The 23,925-nt window shown below is 24.2% G+C and overlaps 2 protein-coding genes across 2 annotated transcripts in view; both read right to left on the bottom strand.

The window, feature by feature from the left end:
* Positions 1-23,925, bottom strand: part of LOC122860426 (ecdysone-induced protein 78C-like) — a 40,597-nt gene that overhangs the window by 2,357 nt on the left and 14,315 nt on the right. Inside the window, exon 2 of the mRNA XM_044164243.1 lies at positions 5,844-5,968. Coding sequence (XP_044020178.1) covers positions 5,844-5,968 — 125 coding nt within the window. The remainder of the gene's footprint in view (positions 1-5,843; positions 5,969-23,925) is intronic.
* LOC122851227 (probable deoxyhypusine synthase) overlaps positions 5,860-23,925 on the bottom strand; it is a 42,011-nt gene continuing 23,945 nt past the window's right edge. Inside the window, exon 10 of the mRNA XM_044150321.1 lies at positions 5,860-5,968. The gene's annotated coding sequence lies outside the window, so the exon portion shown is untranslated. The remainder of the gene's footprint in view (positions 5,969-23,925) is intronic.

The following is a 23,925-nucleotide window of genomic DNA, read 5'->3' as shown; positions in this document are numbered from 1 at the left end:
TCGGACCTTATTTTTTTTTTCAAAGTTATCTCCGGGTTTAGTCAGGTTTGGCTAAGGCTAACCGGATCCGGTTTTCCTTACTCTATCCTGATCCGAATCGGATCCAGATTGTCGGACTTTAATCGGACCTTATTTTTTTTTTCAAAGTTATCTCCGGGTTCAGTCAGGTTTGGCTAAGGCTAACCGGATCCGGCTTTCCTTACTCTTTCTTGATCCGAATCGGATCCAGATTGCCGGACTTCAATCGGACTTTATTTTTCTTTTCAAAGTTATCTCCGGGTTCGGTCAGGTTTGGCTAAGGCTAACCGGATCTGGTTTTCCTTACTCTATAATGATCCGAATCGGATCCGGAGTGCCGGACTTTAATCGGACCTATTTTTTTTTTTCAAAGTTATCTCCGGGTTTAGTCAGGTTTGGCGAAGGCTAACCGGATCCGGTTTTCCTTACTCTATCCTGATCCGAATCGGATCCAGATTGTCGGACTTTAATCGGACCTTATTTTTTTTTTCAAAGTTATCTCCGGGTTCAGTCAGGTTTGGCTAAGGCTAACCGGATCCGGCTTTCCTTACTCTATCCTGATCTGAATCGGATCCGGAATGCCGGACTTTAATTGAAGTTTGTTTTTTTTGTCAAAGTTAACTTCTGGATTCGGTCAGGCTTGGCTAAAGTAAGCCGGATCCGGTTTCTCTGATTTGAAACGGATCCAACTTAGAAGTATTTGAAAAAAAAAAAAAAAAAAATTAATTTCAGAATGTCATTTTATTTTTTGATAATAATAAATACATTGTTGCATATATATAGTATTAATCATATCAAGTTTTTCTATTGTAATTTTGAAATAACTTTCTACACTTGTAAAGGACTTTTGATTAAATGGATTCCACGTACGCCGTCGTGGTCAATAGGATAGAGTTCCCGACTTTAAACAGAATAGCCCCGAGATCGATCCCCGCAAAATCCGGAATTTTAGTTTAGTTTAGGTCGAATTTTCTAAGATAAAAATATTGTTAATAATGATTGTTAAAAAAAATAATTGAAAAAAGCAAATATATTTTTTTTTTAAATCAAAATTTTTTTAAAACAAAATTCGGATCCGGTTTAAATATAAAATCGGATCCGATTTGGATGTAAAATCGGATCCGATTTGAATGTAAAATCGGATCCGATTTGAATGTAAAATCGGATCCAATTTGGATGTAAAATCGGATCCGTTTTAGATGTAAAATCGGATCCGTTTTGGATGTTAATTCGGATCCGTTTTGGATGTTAATTCGGATCCGATTTAAATGTAATTTCGGATACATAATTTGGTATCCGATTTAGCCACGGTGTCCTTATTGTAACCGGATCCGTCCTGGATCCGAATCGGACTGAAATTTCCACTCGGGTAATTTTAAGTTATAAATTATGATTTTCTAATTAAATAAATAAAGCACATATTTAAAATAAATTTGATAAACAAAAATATTAAATATTAAATTCAACTTTCTTTTAATTATTATTTTAAAGTTTGCATGCTCTTAAATTTTGCGTAATAAGATGATGGTTTTCTGAGCAACGTCATTAAGTCTGTAAAATTAAGAAAGACAAGAAACGATTAACGAGATTACTGCAAAAATATAGCTCGAAAAATTCGGGCTACAATCAGATCACAATTATACCATAATAATATTTGTTAAACATCCAATGAAAAATTGGATCACATATGATGATCACATTGGAAAAGTTGAAAAAATTCAAAACATCCCCGGTGGAAAAAATTTCTCCGGATTTTCTCCGGATTTCTACGCAATTGAGACTTCCGGAGATATTTTCAATAAAAAAAACCAGAAATAACAGTTTTCATACGAAAAATAAAAGAGAAATTTTTTCCCAAAAAAGTCCGGAGAAAATCCGAAAAAACTAACGCTAAAGAATGGAAAAAAAATTATTGCTCGAGAAATGAAACAAAAGAAAGACTTGGAAGAAATAGCAAAGCATTTTATGACACTAATTTTATGACACTAGGAACAGTGGGAATAATATGTAAATTTCCAGAGCATATAATAGAGGTATTGCGTTTTTAAACCCAGATAGAAGTAAGAGTCATTTTTTTTGACTTCGCATATCAAATTAACGTGTGAAGTCAAAAAGTGACTTCAAATTGACGTCAAATTGACTCTAATTTCTACCTAGGTAGCTAGGAGCACAAATATAAAAATGGACCTGAAATCATTTCTCATCTTGAAAAATTCAATATTGAAAAAATATTTAATAAATACTTAATATTGAAAATATCCTGGTGGAAATATTTCTCCGGCATGAGATTGATGGACCAAGAATGGAGTAATGCCGGAGAAATATTTTCACCGGGGAGTTAAACTGCATCAAAATAATTTTTTTTTTTATCTATCTAAGTTATGTGTCATTATTTACTTTTATTTTTATATCATAACTAAATTTATGTATATTTTTTTCAATACATTTTAAATTTAATTTAAAAAATAAAAATCATTATAGAAGAATTTTGTCAGCAAAAAATTAATATAAATTAACATATTAAAATATATATAATTTATTCTAATGAATTACAATTAAATTTTCTTCAATTTAAATAAATTTTTTTCCTCTTTCAATAGAAAATTTTTTTTATCATTCCTGTTGAAAAAATAAAAAAAAAAAGCGAAAATTTTTAATTAACTTTTCTTTGAAGCTCAACTATCTACAGTGAGATAATTTTTTTTTATTTTTATCTCATTATGAAGATTTTTATTTAAACAAAAAAAAGTATTTATACAGATGGAACATGGTTATTTTAACGAGATAATTTATTTATATACTTTATTCTTTGTTGAATGCAAAAAATAAAAAATACGAGTTTTTATTTTATGCTTAGATAATTTGGTTATCAACTGTTTCTATAAAGGTTTTAATTTTGACTGCAGGCAAAATATTATACAAATATACATGTTAAATTAGGAAATTAATGACTCGAAATTTGTTTACTATAGTTGATTGAGATAAACTGTATTTTTTACGAGATGCTGAAAATTTTAGTCCTGCGCAAACTCCTAAAATATCGATGCACCTGCGTTCACCTACTTTTTAACACACACACATATAGATACATTAATTAATAAAATTATAAACATGAAAATTTATCTAAATCATAATAATAATTTTTCATTTTATATATCATATTTAAAGCGTTTACTTTTTTTTATTTATAAATATACAAAATTGAATTTTTCAGAAAAAAAAAAATAAAAAGGTTTTAAAGGTGCTTGAGAAGAGTGTGTTACCAGGTGTTTTTCTCGACACATCGTTTTTCTAGTCTCAAGATGTTAAAAGAAAATAATAATAATAATATTTTACACTTTAAAAATAACGAAATAAAAAAACTATATGCTCGTGTTATATTTATAAAAATGTATAAAAATAGAAACTTTAAATTTTAATAAATTTTTTATAAACTTTATAGGTTTATATATGAAATATTTAAGAGTATTTTTAGATAGAAAATAGTAAGCCTTTGATAATATTATCATTGATTGTTTATATTAATAAATAAAAATATTGACAGAAAAAATAATGAAAAAAATTTAAATTACAGTCAGCAAGTAGAAAAAAAAAAGGAAAAAAAAAATTATAAAGTTTTTCAGAAGTTTAGTTTATGTAATAAATTTTTCAACGGGATAAATGATAGCTTTGTGTGATAGTGACATTTTATTAAAAAAAAAAAGAAAGAAATTGCAGGGAAAAAATATTCAAGGCGACCTTTGTCAATCCCTTTGTCATCATGTACAAAAAATAAGAGGGATAAAAATATATACATATATAAAAAAAAAATAACGAAGTGAATGTTTTACATGAAATAAAGTATATATATATATATATTGTTGTCTTGATGTGCATTTATTTTTCAAAGTACACATTGAAAAAAAAAAAAAAGTTTTCTTAATAATCTCACCATGATGGATAGAACAGTTAAAAAGACTTGGCCAAAGATGAAGCAACGACAAGGGAAGAAAAAGAATGAAAAAAAAAAAAGAAATTATTTATCAAAACTCTCTGTGCATACATCTCAAGATTTTATCTAAAGAATATAAGAAGAAATAAGTAAAAAATAATAATAATGATGTTAAAAAAAAAAACCTGAATTGTTTTGAGGCATTTTTATGGATTATAATATTTTAAAAAATATAGTAATTCGAGTTTAATTGAAATTAATAATAAATTGAAATATAGTTTGAATTATTTTAGGAAGGAATAATGTAAATAAATTATTAGATTAATAATTTAATAGATAAATAATTAAATAAATTGATGAATAAATAAAAAAATAAATATTTAAATATAATTTTAAGCCTACTTAAATTGTCTTAAAAATATCTTTCAAAAACATGAAGTTAAACTAATATTGTGTGTAAGTATATACTAATTATTTTTAATTAATTTATAAAAATAATTTATAATTTAAATAAATAAATGAATAAATAAATAAACAAACTACTAAATAAAAAATAATTCTGAAAAAAAAATTAAAATAACTATTGACAATACTTATTAAAGCATTAAAATATTTAAATAAATTAATCATATATAAGTGTCAAGTTAATAAGTAATAACTTTATCATCATCCAATAATTATTATAACTACTTGAAACTAAACTATATACGTATGTATGTTGAAAAAAAAAATTAAAACTTTTTTTTAAATACTATTATTATATTTTATAATTGAAATAAAATAATAAATCTCTATATAATATTCATCAAATAAACTCGTTAATATTTCAATAATATAAACTATCATCTTATTAAAATATTTAAATCCATTTCAACAGTATTTTATTTAAAAATAAATTCAATAATTCATAAATACAACTTGATTAATTTTCAATTGAATTATTTAATCGAAAATTGCGTATTCGAAATACCATGAACAAACAATAATAATAACAATTGTGTTATAATGACAAATGTAATATTTTACGGTATAATAAATGACAAAAGAAAAGTGTTTGTAAAGCAACCTCGACCGATTATTATTGTTTTTTTTTTTTCAATTTTTCATATATTATTTTTCTGCAACACGAAAGTATTCACATCGAAGCATCCAAAAGTACCCTACTCTTTACTTCTCTACACCCCCTTAACTCTCATTCTCCCTTTATTTTATTTCTCTCCTTTACTGTAACCAACTTCTCCCCCTTTTTTCCACCCTTCCCCCCGTCTAGCAGTAGTAGCGTTCGATCGATCGAGCCGCGCCGAGTTCTGTCTGCACAAACTGCAAGTAGAAAAAGTCACTATAGCGTCAGACTACAGTAGATATTTTTACTTTTTCTTATTTAACGTATTTACTTGATCATATAAAAATATATAATTCTTTTTTTTTTATATTTATAATGTTAAATTATATAAATAATATTATTTTATATTGATTTTAAAAATATCTATATAAATAAATTTGTTTTTCATAAATTGATTTTTGTTTTTTTTTGTTGGGTTTTGAAGGGAGGAAATTGGATAATCGTTTTGCAAACTAATAGACACATCAGCATAATACTGATTGAGTTTAAATGACCGCTAACTTTCCGGCTGCTTTCGTGTGTGTTTTTTTTTTCTTTTTCTTTGATAGAGGTATTAGGGTCTTTTGATGTTGTAATTTCATTAATGATGATTTATCTCTTTAGAGAAAATTAAAAATATTTGAATTAGATTATAGTATATGTATTCAAAAACAACACATGGAATTTGTTTTATTATTTTTTTAGAAATTAATTTTTCTTTTTTTTATAGGACACTTAGAGTAGTTAAAATAAAAAACAAGAAAAAAATGGTATTAAATAAATTTTGCAAACCTTGCAACCCTCACAACTAGTAACACCATAATGAAATCCACTGGCTTTGTCACCGCATACTTTGCATGGAACGAAACTCTTTGCTGGAGTTGAACTATTTGAATCAGCTGCTGCGTAATGTTGTTCTGTAACATATAATAATAACAATAATGATAATATAAATTATTTATACGAAGACTTATGATGATGGTAAATTGTAGATTGCAAGTGTAATGATGAACAAAGTCATATTCTACATAATGAGCAAACTTACTAATGGAAAATACATGTTTACTCAAAAGCTAAGTGAGTTGTTTAATTTTCAGAACCTTATATATATACTTGAATTATTTAAATTAATAAAAACTTGATTAGTAATGAAAAATATAGGAATTTAAAAATATGATTAATATTTTTTGAAGATAACATTGATGGCATATTGCGAATGAAAAAAATTATCTTAATGGAAATTTCTCGGTTATAAATCATCCTGGAACACAACATCCTGTAGTTTGTATATTAGTGTATAAAAAATATGAGGTACTTATTAACAATTATCATTATAAAAATTATAAAAGTATAGTAACATGTAAACATAATGATTCAATGACTATTTTAAATGTTTAAAAAAATTATCATGACAAGAGTATATATGAAAATAAATAAATAAATAAATAAATATTGCGTTTAATAATTTATTTATTTTTTTAAATTTACTATTATCATACATGTTGGATAAATTGAAAATTAATTAATTTAAAAATAAATTAATTAATCATCGTATTGTAATGACTCAATGTTATTATTATTTCAAATTTAATTTTTTTAATATTTACCTATTTAATATTCTATGAAATGTTTGCTTTTTTTTATTTTATTTTTTTGAATTTATTATTATATATTATTGCCAAGATAATTATTAAACATTTTCTGATAAATAATATGTAATTTATTTATTTGTTATTTGCTAGTGGAGAGAGATATTTGTTGTGGCATATTTCCTATCAATTTTTTATTTGATTTATTTTTGTTCAGAATAAGATAATTATTCATGTCAGAAAAAACTTTAAATTATGAGCTGAATATTGATTTTTAGTTTCAATATTCTTTTTTAAATATTAAAATTTTTCTATTGATTATTACTAGAGATTTAAAAAAAAATAAGAACTCCAATTTTTCATTTTCTCGTAAAATAATAATAGCAAAAATAAAATGAAAAATCAAACACAATAATGAAAAAAAAAAAAACATATCAACAACAGGGTAAAATAAAAGTAAAAAGTTGTAAAATAATGTTGACACGTTAGTGATGTATAGCGGTGTATGAGACTACCGGTTTAACAAGACTTGAGATGACATATCCCGGTGAGTTTTCCTTCGAGGGCTCGAAATGTCTTGGCTCAAAACAGACACTAAAACGTCCGTTCTTTAACGGCTCGTCTTCCATCAACCGTTAGGGAAGATAAAAAGGAAAAATCCATGGAAAAGATGATGAAAAACAGGAACGTGCTTATCGCGGAAATAAAGAGAATCATCTTTACTTTTTTTTTTTTTTTTTCAACTCATACATAGTACTTTTTCTTTTTCTATTTACTTTTATTTTTCTACATATGTTTTTTTTTATTTTTTGTTATTTTCATCATCATCTTGTTTTCCGACTTCACATGCCTTTTGCGTGGTAGTTTTACCGTTAACTCTTTTTTATATTTTAACCGATATAAAAAAAAAATAGTCTTCCGGTGTTGAGGATGATTAAATTTGTGAAAATGTTGAATTTAATGAAGTCGGAAGCTTGTATATCAAAAATATAAAAAAATGATAAAATTATAAAGCAAAGTTTTATGTGTGTAGTGTATATTTTTTTTTAAAAATACATTATCATTAGAACTAAAATGAAATAGACTACTGTTGATATTAAAAATAAATTTTTATTACACAAATAAATTTTTTTATATTAAAATATTTCAATGGTTGTTTGCTATAAAAATATTAATATTTATTTATCATATAACTTATTTAAAAAAAAAAAAAAAATATCAATTTAAAATCATAATTTATATATTTTATTTGTTGATGATATGTCATTATATGTGAATACGTAAACAATTTTTCCAGACATGTTGCGGTTTGATGCACATCGTCACAAAGACAGACAAAAGTATTAAAAAAATATTGCCGTTATACTGACGGGATTCCTAGACACTAGTCGTTTATATATGGAATTTTATATGTTCAAGGTAATGAACGAGTACAAGTTGAAAGTCCGATGATGAATGTGTATTTTACAGACAATGTATACACTTGTAACATGTTCAATTAAAAATTATAATCTATGCAATAATAAAAAGAGACCTATTTCTTGGAAACGCAGTTTTATACAAACTACTCGTCCGATTTACTTGAAATTTAACATAAATATTTTGTTTGGCTGTGTAATCATATAGATGACAGAAAAAATCATCAAGTTTTGTGATCACCAAGAGGTGACAACTGATTTTTTCATCATTTTCAGGTTTTTTTCAATTCGATAATATATATATAAACTATTTTTTTTTTTTTTTGGTCAATTGTTTTTTAATCAAAAAATTGAATTTATAAAGCTGTAGAATGTAATCTCGAGTGAAGCCGGGTAATTTCGCCCGTTTTTAATAAAATTATTGTATTTTGCAAAAGAGGATTCGGCGTTGGAGGCAAATACTTCCTGGCATGGAATGAGCGAAGTAGGTACGCTCCTCTCTCGTTCAATGCCAGGAATGATTTGCCAGCAAGGCTCATTTTGATCTTTTGTTCGCAATTTATTTGAAATGTTATAATCCATCTTTTATGTTACGCATCTCTTTTTAACAAGTGGTGGATCAAATCGAACGACAGAGTTGCAATAATGTAGTTGAGCACTCAACTAAACTCTCGCCGTTGTACGAGGATTTGAACTGGAAATCAGGAAGCTCACAGGTGATCCCGCTTGCTCCCTTGACCACAATTGATGTTATAACACAAACAAATACCGATATATAGTTTATTATTCTTAAAATAATAAATTTGTCGAAAATTATTTATTTCAATTGACTATATTTTTTAAACCACTGACACTCAATTTTTATAAAATCAATTTTTTTTCTGAAAATTTTTCACCTGGCTTGTATAAAAATAAAAAGAAAAATATAAAAGACATGTATTAAATAAATAAATAAATAAAGCATATATGAAACATTAAAAAAAAAAATTATAAACAACAAAAATAATGTATATATATTAAATAAAATATATCAACACTTTTGTATTAAATTTTTTGATCCAATAATTAATTAAATTTAAAAATAATAAAATTACATTTTTAAACATAAATCATTTGATGTTTTATATAAAAAATAAATATTAAAAAAAAATATGATAAACAAAAGCTGACGCTAAAATTCATTTCTATCGGATTTACCTTGAATGCTAACAAAACTGGGTCATGGAAAAGCTCACAACAAACTACCCCTACCATTCCCAATTATATTATCCAACCCTCTTGCAATAAATGTATCCCCCGTTAGCCGCACCCATGCTACCCTCGTCATTCTCGTCCTTCAATTAATTCCGCTCGTTTTCAAATTACTTCTCTTTACTTTCTTGTATAACAAATATATTCAAAACTATAGGTATATATAATTTTTAAATATTATAAACTTTTATTTTTAAATATTTAATAATTTAGTAATATAAAAATTAAAATACAAATCTATTTTAAAGTCAAAAAAAAAAAAATCATATGGTTTTATTAAAAAACTTTTTATCACGTTTTAATTGATGTGTATTTAATAGACTTAAAAAAAAAAAAAGAAATTATTAATTCAGATTTTTATATATGTACATATGTTATGTATATTGTTATAAAGATGATTTTTTATTTTTATCATCTCTTTGGCTTTCTCTCTTGAGTCTAGTTTTTGTCAATGCATTTATTCGTTTATACGGTTTTATATACCTTAATATAAAGGTATATAAAATATAAATACACAACCCGGAACAATCATTTTATATATATAGATGCGAGTTGATCGGTGAGACTAGACCGTTACTGTATCTTTAATGTATATAGTCAATGTTGAGGGGGCAGCCAAAAGCACCACACTGATAAAAATTTTTTCCTTGATTAAGAAAAAAATTACTTCGTTTTAGGAAATTCGAAAAAGGTTCAAGGCCCTGTTTTGTATAAAATAAATATTATATTTCAACCCAGATGTATTTATTATAAATAAAAAATTTCTAAAGTTCAAAAAAAAAACTTGAATTTCAGTTTATAATGACTGATTATTGAAAATTTTCGTACTGCCCCATAAGAAGGACTACTTGAAAGAAAAAAAGAAAAACATTAGCAAATAAGAATTAAAACCTAAATCCAAGTAATTTTACCCTTTAATCGAACGAAAAAAGGTTATTGCCACAGTTCAAATTTTTATAATCTAGTTAATTGCGTTCTGTAAAACAGACTATTCACTCATCTTCTCCATGAAAACTGCCCATAACTATTATTCTTTTGTGCTGAAATTAAATTTTTATTTTTTTAAAATGATAAAATTTATTTCAGTAATAAAAAAAAAAAAAAAACAGATACAGAAAATATTTTTCTATCCGGAGAAATATTCTTTTTAAATAGAATCAAACACTTTTTATGGAGAAAAGGTTTTCCTTGTTTTTTTTTTGAAAATCATTCCCGGTAATGTTATTTTTCCTTTATTTTCCAATAATAATAAAATAAATTTAATATACAAAATTGATCAATAAAAATTCAAACTTATAATCTTGTGTATTACATTCTGAACTCGAAGAATTATAATAAACGTTCAAACAATTTTTGCCTGGACATTAAAAATGTGTTTTTCAAAATTGAGAAATATTCCCTAAATCCAAGGAAATCCATATTCGTATTCAAGTAAAATACGCGTTTTGGAAATATTTATTTTTCGTAATAAATTTTTTTTTGTTTTATATCAAAGATTTCAGAATATTATTTATATAAAAATTACCATTGATGAATGGATCTTGCACATTATAAATTATTTTTTTTTCTTTAGATTGATAAACTTGATTCCATAAATAAAAAGCAAGAATATAGCATACAGTATTAATATTTTCATTTGAAAAAATTTTAAATGAAGCTAAATAAAATGCGCTCGTTGAAGTAGTATTTTTTCCAAATCCAAGAATTTCATACTTACCGAGTAAAAATAATTCCTCCTAGTCGAAAATCTTTCTGAAATTTATCTTCAAAATTCATTTAAAAAACGTTTTCTCAAGTAAAATGGAAATGATCATATTTACGTGAAACTCGTCCCTAAATTCAAGGAAACTTATTTTCGAATTGTAGAAATAAATTTTTATTTTTATAATTATATTTTTTTTATCAAAAACTTTATCGCTTCCCCACAGCTGAAGGTATATTTGATTAACAAATAAAAAATATCAGTAAAAAAAAACCGTTATTCTCAGGAACACTATATTTGAAAGTATATTTTCTTGACTGTATTACGATTTTAAAATCGTTACGATTGAATTGCAGATTAAGAATTCCAAGAGAACAGTAATTCGCAGAAAGCAATCGAAACGACTAGTGAAATTCCCATATTTGAGGTGCTTCAAAACATGGTTAAAGTTGCCTGACAAAGCAAGTCCAAAAATTGAGTGGGTAGAGTCGCTGATGAGCGAACTCTGATTAATATATAAGAATACAGTGGCATTTGAAGATTTAAGTTAGACTTTTAGCTAGTGAAAAGTTGTGAAACAAAATCGCCACCTATCGTACGAAATCGGCATTGTCAAAAATTCATAATTTTCCATCAAATCTAAGAAAAAAATTCTATTATTGAATTGGGTTGTAAGCTTCCTAAAAAAAAAAAAATTCAGCACTTTATTATAAAAAGTCTCAATGTGAAGTTGGATACCCTAAATCTAAGTTTAAAATTCTCAATATTAAAGATATTTTGAACAGACAAAAAAAAATACTCAAAAGAAAAATATTTTTTTCTTTGAAGGTTGATTTTCTTACGTTAAGAAAAATAAAACTTTATATTCATTCATTCAACATCATAAAAAAAATTTTTTTGTACAATATTTATGGTCGTAAAGCAAAAATTGAAATTCTTTAGTACATATGCATGTTCTCAGAAAAAGTATTAACCAATTGGGTCTTGTATTGTCAAACCTGGGCTGATAGGAAAAACTTTATGCAAGGAAAAACTCCTAAATCAAGGAAAATTTTTTAAGAAAAATTTTTTCTAATTATAGAAAAACAAAAATATTGTTTGTATATTCTAGTTCATTAAAATTAAAAATGGCACACTTTTCTTTTTGATTCTAGATGAAGAAAAAATCAATTATAAAAATTAATTTCTATCATGTAAATTATTTGGAAGATCCAGTAGAATAATTTTATTCTGGAGCATAAAAATGAAAGATTATAGATAGTACACTACTACCAGATTGATGCAAGGAAAACTTGCATATTAGGTGCAAATTTCTAAATCCAAGGAAAAAATTGGTAAAACCAAATTTTTCTAATGTCAAAAAAAAATAAAGCAAGTTATTTATGTTATTATTTACAACTAAAAAAGGCACAAAGTAGTCATAGTAGCAGGGTGAATCAGCCCAGGTAGCATGACTTTCCGTCGGTAATAATGATTGTTTTGTTACCTATTTGAAAATTCGCAACACTGTTACTTTCTGTTAGAGAAAATACAACAGACAATTCAATATTTATTTAAACGATAAATTGAACGTTTATTTAAACAATGAATTTAGTATTAATTTAAACGATTAATGGAACCTTTATTCTAACAATATTATATTAATATTAAATTCATTGTTTAAATAAAACGTTCAATTTATTGTTTAAAGAAATGTTGAAATCATCGTTTAAATAAATATCGAATTGTATTTTCTCTGGGACATTTTGCAGGTCATTTTGCAGGACTTTCCCCGGGACTTTTTGCGGAACTTTATCGGGACCTTTTTCCAAGACATTTATTTATCTGGGTATACAATTATTAATTTAAAATTTGATTTTTAACAATTGGATGAAAATAAATAATAAAATCATTTATAATGGCCGAGTGATGATCAAAAATATTATTTTTTACACATTGAATTTTAATAGAATAGGTTCACGCACTCCCGTCTTTTCTCTTTTTTTTTTTCCAAACGTCAAGAGGCAGAGAGACGCGCTGCAAGCGCATCATGTGGACTCGTAGTATAAAACCGTGAATACTTCAAATTCCTACCGTTAGTGATGTATATTTTCCAACTGATCGAGTTATTCCTTGAATTTAGAAAATTTCAACCAGTGCAGAGTTTTATTTTTTTTTGTTCTATTATTTTCTAAGTGCGACCCAATCCCTGTTTTTTTGTTTTGAAAAAACTATGTCCTACACGAATAGCCCGATATCCGTTTTTCAAAAAGTCAATATTTCTATCAATAACTTTCTTTTCTACGTTTATTAAGCGGGAACCTAGTGTGTTATTTATGAACTTCAATAAAATCAAGCATCGCACTATACATATTTCGGAGTTTTACAATCGACCGTAAAAATTTTCATACCAATGAATTTTTTCCTGGAATCTAGGAAAATTCTTTTAATAACCAATTTTTTCGCCAACTTTTTTTGGATCGTTTCATTACAAATTATATTTTCATTTTCTTCGTTTTAAAAAAATTGTATTCCACTCATTTATTATCATCATTCTCTCAAAAATAATAAACATTCATAATTTTTTTTTTTTTTTCAATTCTAATTGAGTAGCGATTATTGTGTAATCTCTGAATTTCAATAAGATTTGATATGAAAACATACATTTTTTTCATTCTTTTACTTGAAAATGGAAATTTTTCTTCTCAAAAATTTTTCCCTTGAATTTAGGAAAATTGTAATATTACTAATTTTTATCTTTTAAAGTTCTAGTATTTTTTCGCTACAAATCATTAGTTATCATTGAAGCTTTGAGAAAAATCTGTCTGTTTTCTATACTTCAATCATTTAGTAATAAAAAAATTTAATATTCATACCAATAATTTTTCGTTCATATGCATTTCATAATCAGTCAGGATCTAATCTCTGAAATTAAGTATTACGTCGTAAATTCTTTTTATTCCCACGATTGAAAATGTAATCTTTTTTACTAAAAAACTTTTTCCTTGAATTTAGAAAATTTTTCTTTTTACTCAATTATTCCTTTTGTAGTTCAGCAAGATCCAAATCTGAATTACATTTTATTTCACTTTTGATCAAAATTAAAATTATTTGTCTACAATTTTTCATCGCTTATCCAAAAAAAGTAAATACTTCCAAAAATAATTCCTTTTCTACCATCAATAAGCGAGTGCATATTGTTTTATTTCTGAATTTTAATAAAATCAAGCTTCGCACTATAAGTATTTTTAAGTTTTGCAATCAAGCGTGAAAATTTTACTACTAAAATATTTTTTCCTTGAATCTAGGAAAATTTTTTTGGTACCCAATCTTTTTATCAATTATTTTTTGGAATCGTTTCATTACAAATTATATTTTCATATCCTTTGTTTCAAAAAAAATGAATTTCACTGATATATCATCATCATTCTCCTAAAAATAATAAACATTCATAAAATTTTTTTTTTTTTCAATTTCAATTGAGTACTGATTATTGTGTAATCTCTTAATTTCAATAAGATTCAATATGGAAACATACATTTTTTTCCATTCTTTTACTTAAAAATGAAAATTTTTCTTCTCAAAAATTTTTCTCTTGAATTTTAGAAAAATTGTAATATTACTAATTTTTGTCTTCCATAGTTCTAGTATTATTTCACTGAGAATCATTGTTTATTATTCAAGCTTCAAGAAAAATCTGTCTTTATGAAATACTTTATTCATTCACTATCAAAAAAATTTAATATTTATACTAATAATTTTTTTTTCACGTTATTCAAGTGAGTTTTCAGTGTATTATTCTTGGATTTCAATAATATTAAGTATTACATTATATATCTTTTTTACTTTTACAATCCAAAATCAAAATTTTTAATTTAAAAATTTTTTTTCTTGAATTTAGGGAAAATTTTCAGGTTCTGAATTTATACTCACTAAACTGTATTGTTTATAATTTGCGCCACATTTTTTGTTTCTTTTTTTTTAGATTATGTACTTTCTATAATAGTTTTTTTTTCTCATCTTTAAATACTTATGTTCTGCAAAAAATCACATTTATTCTGAAAGTAGTGAGAGGTCAAGTTAGTTAATTTTCACTTCTTTCCAAGAAGTTTTTCTTTATTTCAGTGATTTGTATATTCATTTGGATAAGAAATCATGTTTAGAAAAAATTTATTCAATTTAAGTGATGCTGTTTTTTCAATTGAGCGGAGTTTTTAAATTTTATCGAAATTTCTCTTAAACGAAGTATTTTACTTAATTTCAGGGAAAATTTCATTGATCAAGGAAAAAATTTTTAACAGTGCACACTGCACACTCCATGAAGCTAGATTTTTGTTTGGTTTTAACATCACTACACTTTTGTGCTTTGCTGTCTATTTATGTATGTATTATTTTTTCGTTTCACTATACATAGCGGGATACGAAAAACGAGTATATAGACACGATATTTTCAACCCGGAAATAAATAAACTAATCCTCTTTAAATATATATATATGTATATATTTTGTACACCCCTTTCTCCGGTATTATATATTCCATATTTTTATTTTCATGCACTAAATTTTAAAAATGTTTTTTTTTTTTTTCTTTTTTTTAAATATTATTTATTTACTCATTTTATTTTATTTATTTTATTATTTTAGAGGACTACTAAAGAGAGATAAATATCCAGTTACAAATGTGCCTTATCTTGCAAAGTAGAATATTGATTAAAATGTCGACGAATTATCTTTTCATTTATTTAGTTATATCACATGATTGGTCGTTGCACTGACAATCCAGTCAAGAGCTGATGCCAATATGCAGATGTGTAAAGGAGATGATGAGTCAAAGGTATTTTTGATATTCGGTGCGTATAATCTACAAATAATTGTTTGTTTGTTTCTTTTTCAAGTCATTGGAGTTAAGAGTGCCTTTTAATATTTTGATGACAGTGATTGCATACGAGATGTAATATTGCTGGTTTTATGTAAAATTTATAAAAATATAGTAACTTGTAAACGTAATGATTCAATGACTATTTCAAATGTTTAAAAAAATTATCATGACAAAAGAATATATGAAAAAAAAAAAATAAATAAATATTGCATTTAATAATTTATTTATTTTTTTAAATTTACTATTATCATACATGTTGGATAGATTGAAAATTAATTAATTTAAAAATAAATTAATTAATCATCGTATTGTAATGACTCAATGTTATTATTATTTCAAATTTAATTTTTTTAATATTTACCTTTAAAATATTCTATGAAATGTTTGCTTTTTTTATTTTATTTTTTTGAATTTATTATTATATATTATTGTCAAAATAATTATTAAACATTTTCTGATAAATATAATATGTAATTTATTTATTTTTTACTTGCTTGTAATTAGGATAGGATATATTTAATTATTTACCCAATATTTATCTAAATTATTGAACTTTTTGACCTAAATAATGGATTTTAATTTACATTACAAATAGAAACTTCTTTGTTCATCAAAATAATATATATTTGTGTCACTAACAATCTATTCAAAAAATATTATATATTTTCGTTTTAATTATATAAACGATTCCATAATGATATCAAATTTTTAAAAATAAACGATGATAAGCGATCGTTTTTAGTCTTCACATGATTAAAAAGATTTTTTATTAAAATCTATCGTCTGTTATTTTACTCAAAAAAAAAAAATAATAACTTTCTAAATAAAACACGACAAGATAAGACTCGCCAATACAAAGAATTTATAAAATCGAATGAATTTTAAATTTTGTCATTTATATTATTAAAAGAAAACATGTAAAATATAATAAAATTTGTAAGCAAAATGCAAATAAATAGTTTTTTTTTTATCATTGTATTTCCAGGAAAAATAAGTAGGGAGACATATTATTATTGAAATAAATAAATAATTTAAAATTCAAACACATAACGACACTAGAGGCACAGTGCACTGAACGATGAATTTACTTGAATACAAAGTATCACAAGAGATAGATAAATTTATTCTTCGTACAATGCTTCCTTGTAAACATTGTGGGGGTGTCAACTTGTCCAGTTGAGTTTATAATATATCGGAGTCACGTTCCATCACTTTATATACATCTAAAAAAATAATATATAAATAGATAAAATTTTGAGCTACATAGTAGACACAATACTAACCTACCTATATAATATTTTTCATATTCGTAAAATATATATTTCAATATCTATACTCAAGTATCATTTTTATTATTTTTTTTTTTTTCGTGAAGGTGTTATACACTGTGTTGACTTTACATGTAATATTGATGTTATACCATTTCACATCACGCAACAAAACTTATACACGCGTTACGTGTGTTAGATAAAAAAATAAATAAATAATAAATAAATAAAATCAAAAAAAAAAAAAACATGCATAGAGGTCACCATCGCGTGACGCATTTTTTAAAAAAAATTTGTTTAATTAACTATTTAAATAAAAATAAAATTTTTATTCTTTATTAATAAGTATTTTTTGTATTTAATTATTTATATTTAAATAATAATTATTATATGTAAATGAAAATAAATTAAAACGAAGGTTGTAAAAGACTTTTGACGATGTGGTGAACAATTTAGCTATTTTAAAAAATATTTACATCAATTTTTCTTTGGAAAAATTTTAATCTTCAACTCTATATTTAATTAATTCCTGTTGGATTATTACATAAACAAATGAATAGATAAATAAATATCAAAGTTTAATTCAGATATTTAGACAAAAAAAAAAAAAAGTATTTCGATTATTTCTGTGGAAAAAACTTTAGAGCTTTTAAACTAAAAACTAAACTAAATTATTTTAATTATTACAAACTTATTTTCTAAACTTTTATTTACCAAAAAAAGAGATGGATAAATATTACTATGTAAATAAATCATTAGTTATAATTAAAAATAATTATATGTGAATAAAAAAAAAATATAATTTGAAAAAACAAAAAAAAGTTTGATTTATGATATTTTAATTTTTGATTGATTGCTTGTAGACGAGATGAGATATATGATATAAATTTTAAAACATGAATATATATATATATGTGGTTTGTGTTATAAAATATGAAAAGGGTCTTGATATAATTAAATTGTCAGGGGTATTAAATTGTATGTGGTTATGAAACAAAGAGAAATAAAAGAGAACAAGCAGCTGAGCAAGAAATATCGATGCGTTTTCATATTCACACTGCAGGTATACATATTGTTAAAATGTGTAAATGTAAATGAAATTTTTGTATTTATTCATGTGTGTGTGTGTTGGTGAATGATATAATGTGTATTTATGTATAGAGCCCTTGGTGTGTATTGTCGACGTAATTGCCTCATCACCACAAACTAAAGTGAATAGAAATCCTGATTGTACCAACTCGGTATTGTCCAGGAAAAATATGTTTTCATGGTAATAAAACTCGGTGACAATAGTGTTTAAATTATATAAATAATATCGTTGCAATAAAATTATAAAATAATTAGTATCAAAATAATAATCTTCATATGATTTTTTAAATGAAATTAAAACAAGGCTTCATTTTAAAATACATTATTTTACTGTATGTTAATAAATTCGTAACTTTTTTTTTATAATCACAATATTCAAATGAAATAGTAAACTAAATACTTAAAAAATATACAATTTCATAAAATAAATTTAGCAATTTTTTGTATGCCTAAAAAAAAATGTACACTGAGAAAAAAAAATAACAATTTTTACTATGCTAGCAGGGTAATCGTCGGGTAAAACTTGATTTTGGGGTTTTTTCATGTTCTGATATATAAAAATTATTGTTTAGATTATATAAATTACTTTGCAGCATAGTAAAAATTGGGATATGCCAGGGTAGTATTTATTGGTATAACAAATATTGATAAGCTTAATACAATTATTACAGTTTTATTCAAATAAAATACTGAGCTTTGGATAATTTTTATTGTGCTGAACACTAAACATTACTCTGCAGCATGGTAAAATTCAACCCTCGGTAATCTTCGGCGCTGTTCGATAATTATCGTGTCAGGCTTTTGTTATTTTTGTTATTGTGAGACGCACATTTAGGTATTTGTACGTCCAACGGTCTAATGTGCCTCCGTAATTATACATAATATTGATATTAATTAATTCAAGTGAATAAAAAAGTGCAGTTATCTAAGAAAAATCTACGACTTAATTTAAGTACTTTTACTCGCTAATTATTTATAGATATCACTAGTGAAATGGAAGTGTGAACATAATTTGTGTACAGTTTTCATTTGTTACGTAGGCGAAGCCTATAGTATTAAATTCATACACGTTTTTTTTAAAATGATCATATCTTGTAAAGTAATAAAGGTAGAAGGATCGTATTAGGACCAAATTATTCGTCTATGAAAATACTAAAACCAGGGACTTACTAAAAGTAATTTTAATTGTTAGTTAATTTATTATTAACAAAAAACGATCACCGTGTAATTTTCAAAGTCAAATAATAAGAAAACTAAGAACAAATCATGGATGCGATTTTTTGCCAGGATATTAAGAATGACGGAATTTATAATAATCGAGTTGAAAATTGTTTTTAATGTCGTTGGAAGATTGTTAATAAACAAAAAAACAAAATTGCTGTTTTTTTATGTTTTGCATAACTCTTTAAAATTTTAACTTACAAGCTTTGTTTATAGCTCAAATTAATTGTCTTTTCGATACAAGGCCACCCTCTCTTGATAAAATTTGCTCTGATCATTCGTTAATTAGATATCAGCAATTGTTTATAACAATCACTATCAGCCTTTATGTTACAGTCGAAAAATAGTAACGAAGGAGTGATTTTAGCGATTTTATCAAGACAGGGTGGCTTTCAGAATTTAATATCAAATTTTTGAGCTTAATAAAACTTTTATGTTAATTTGTTCAAAAGTTATCCGAAATATAAACAATTACCGATTTTTATTTTGAACATTTTTTCTTCAAAAAAGAGTTTAAAGCGCATGCGTAAAACTTTCTTTGCTGTGGTTACAATTTGCTTGATCGATAAAATAGTTATTTATATTACCATGTTATTAAAAAGAAAAAAAAAAACTACCATGGACAAATTTTTATAAATAAAAGTAATAAACAAAATGGTTCTAAAAAAGATTTGTTTAGTTAAAAAAAAAGTAAATTGAACGATTTATTTTTTTTATATTTGTATTGATTTCTTTTTTGAACGAATCTAATAAAATTATTAATTACAAGTGGTATAACCTCAAATTTTTTTCATCTGTATTTTGATTTATGTACATAATTTGACAGGTGAAAAACAGCGCGAAAAAAACAAAAAATATTTAATCATATAATTTAAAATTATTAATAAAAAAAAAAAAACTAAAATGAATTTGGAATAATCAAGAGGAACCACACGGGCTTTCGCCGGAGTTTTGAAAATTTTCAATTTTCAATAGAACGAATCCGTTACTAAAATTTTTATCGTGAATTTGATAGCATTGAGGATGGTCTCAATTTTTATATTATAAACAATATTTTAATGGAAACATCCACACAATATTATTTTATAACAAAAAAATTATTAGCTGTATTTTTAAATGAACACACCGAGCATTATGAAGTTAATAAAAAAAATTTTGTCGTGAAAAATTTAGATTTGAATAAAATATATAATTATAAGTTAACATATATAACACAAACACCAAATACAGAATTTATTGTTAAAAATTGGATATAAAAAAAAATACATTAAATAAGAATTTTATTTTGAGTATCATTATTTAATTATTACCCTTTCATTTATTTTTTAAGCAATATTTAAAAAAAGATAATATATTTGGAATTTTTATTAATTCAAATAATAAAAATTGTTGGTAATACATCAAACTTTACTTATCGACACTATATTTTTTAGTGTGTATGTATAGTTAAAATTACTGTGCTTGGCATGGTAATTTTTGTCCAGCCGAAATACAAAATTAAATGGCACGAAGGGTAAAAATTATTGTTCCCATTGTAATATATGTTAAACTTACAAAATACCCGGCCTTTACTACGCAGCACAGTAATTTTTATTTGATTTTAGTTGTAAAAATTGTTATTTTTTTTTCTCAGTATACAATGAAATCTAAAAATAAATAAATAAATATTTGTAGATTGCAGTTTTTTTTTTTTTTTTTTTTTGTTATCATTGAAACTTTAAAAAAAAAAAATTATTATATTAAAATTAATAAAAATAATAGTAATGTTTTTTTGATTTTTAATTAATTTAATTTATTTATTTTTCAACATTTTATATTGTTTTTTAAAATTTAAATTAAATAATTATTTCCAGAACAACAGGTTGTTTTTAATATCATTTTTTTCTTTTATATCAACAATTTATTATAAAAAAAAATAATTAAAATAATTAAACAAGCGATAAAACTAATTAATAATTGAAAAAAAAAATTTTAATTATATTTATTTATTTGATATAAATTTATAGAAAAAATTATATTCATTTTTTTTATTGAAATATAAAAATCATTGGCTTTTGGATGAATAAATTTAATTTTATTATACATTACAAATAACCTTATAAATACAAGATTATTTGAAATATTTTTATCCTCACAACTGATGTCAAGTCATCCTGAATTTATTGATATTTAACGACCTTTTAAAACACAGAGATATGTAGAGAAAAAAAAAAAGTTATTAAAAAATAAAAATTAAGAAAAAAAATAAAATAAAATGTAAAACATATATATTTCTAAAAATAATAAAATGCGTGTAATAATATATATATGCAGACTAAATCGTGAAACGTGTGCATGAAACTGACATAGTATATATACGATAATTTATGACCACATTTATTCGCCTGGTCGCTTTCCCAATGCACTTTCTACGTTCAATATTTCTGGCACGAAAGTCGTCGATCCCTCTCAATCCTTCTCCTTTCATACACGCTATTGCACAATTATTTAAAGATAACAACGATAAAAATTTGTATAATAAATCTTTAATATATTTATATTAATATACACTTTGAATTATTAAAATAATAAGAGCAAAAAAAATAATAAATAAATAAATCCAGCACATGAGAATTAATTATTTTTTAAAATTGTTTATCAATAATATTTTTTGAATATATTATTTATATATTTGAATATAATTATACATAATCATTGTGCATGGTCAGTTGCCTTTGGATAAAATAAATAAATTTTTTAATGAGAAATACATTTATGAAAAATTATAAAAACTATACTAACAGGTGTTGTGCAATGAAAATGCGGAAGTGAGGGCTTACTCAGAGTAAGCTTAGTTATATTATCTGCTTCTTTATATGAAGTTTATTTTTCATACATTTATTTTCTTTTCCATCTCAATATCATTTTATAATATTTTATTATTATTTATGTTTTTTTTTTATCTGGGAATAATGGCACATGGGTTTTTTGATCTTGTATGATTTTTCTTTGATTTTTTTCAATTTATTTTTTTTTTTACAAAAGATTTCCGAAATAATCTCCGGATTTTTTTTGTACTTTTGATACATGCAAATATCATGGACATTTTAAAAGAAATTTTAAGTATAAGTATAAAATTTTTTCATAAGGTTTTTTAAACAGCTTTTGATATTAATATAAATAATATAAATTTTTCAGTAAATAAAATAGACCTTGTAAAGTCCTTCAACCCTTATTCAAAATTATTCTCATTTTTATTTTCTTTCAACTTTAATTTATTTAACTTTTTAATTTATAAATTTTCCATTACTAATAATATTTTAAATGTTACAAAGGCACTTTGAATGTTTTAAATTATTATTATTTAAAAAAAAAAAAAAAAGATTTTTTACTTTTTTCCAGTTTGTGAATACCAAAATACACACTTGAAATTATTTCGCATATCAAAGCATATTTTAAACTCACTGACATAAAAAAAAATATATAAATTTTCATAATTTTTTAAATAACAAAGATAAAATAAAATAAAACATTGAAAATTAAATTTATTTGAATTGAAAAATAAGCTTTAAAAAAGTTTCGTATATATTTTTTATTATTGAATATTGAGTAAGCTCGGAATGCAGAGTGTTTCTCATACAATTTTTTTGTTTTTTCGTTTTAAAATTAGTTGGATATATAGAAACTTTTATGCATCGAGTGGAATCATGTAATTTCTAATGTACGGTGAAGCATGGGTATATTGATCGAAATGAGGGAGCGGAGAAAATCGAATATGGCAAAAAAAAAAAAAATGAGGAAGAAGCTATACCGCGATGAACCTGGTGGTGAGTATAGGGGAGATTTGCGCGGAACAAATTGTGGTTAGTCTAAAGCAAGTTGTATATGGTATAAGTATACGGAAAATAAATTGCGAATGAATGTGTATATACAAAACATGAATGTACGATTTAAGTTGGCAAAAGATAGAAAAAAATAAATAAATAAAAAGTACATACACACAAGTTTGAAATGAACAAATCGAATCGTCGAAACAAATAGTTGATGAATAATAAACAAATGAAAAAATAAATAAATAAATTGATAAAATAAGTGAAATAGATTGATAGTAAATATAAATAAAATAAATGTATTTTATATTTAAAATAATATATGTTAAATAAATATTGAAAATATATTAAAAGTAAACTCAGTTATATATTTCTCAATACAAAATTTTAATAGTTTAACCAAAAAAAAAAAAATTATTTATGGAAGTATATTTATTAACCCGTATGTATTGTTTGATAGCGGAAAAAATATTCTGCGGGTTTTTATCATCAAATAATATGATAAGGATTAAAAAAAAAAAAATTTAATCATGTATATAGTTAATGGGTTTATGGAAAAGTTGTTTTTAATTTTGAATATAACTATGTTATTAAATTTTCAAAATAACATTAATCAATATTGTATATATCTAATGGAACATTGTAATTTAGCAAATTTAAATATTCATA

Source organism: Aphidius gifuensis, linkage group LG1 (genome assembly GCF_014905175.1).
Source record: "Aphidius gifuensis isolate YNYX2018 linkage group LG1, ASM1490517v1, whole genome shotgun sequence".
NCBI classification, from domain to species: Eukaryota; Metazoa; Arthropoda; class Insecta; order Hymenoptera; family Braconidae; genus Aphidius; species Aphidius gifuensis.
The sequence above is the reverse complement of the archived record's forward strand: the minus strand, read 5'-3'. Positions and strand labels throughout refer to the sequence as shown.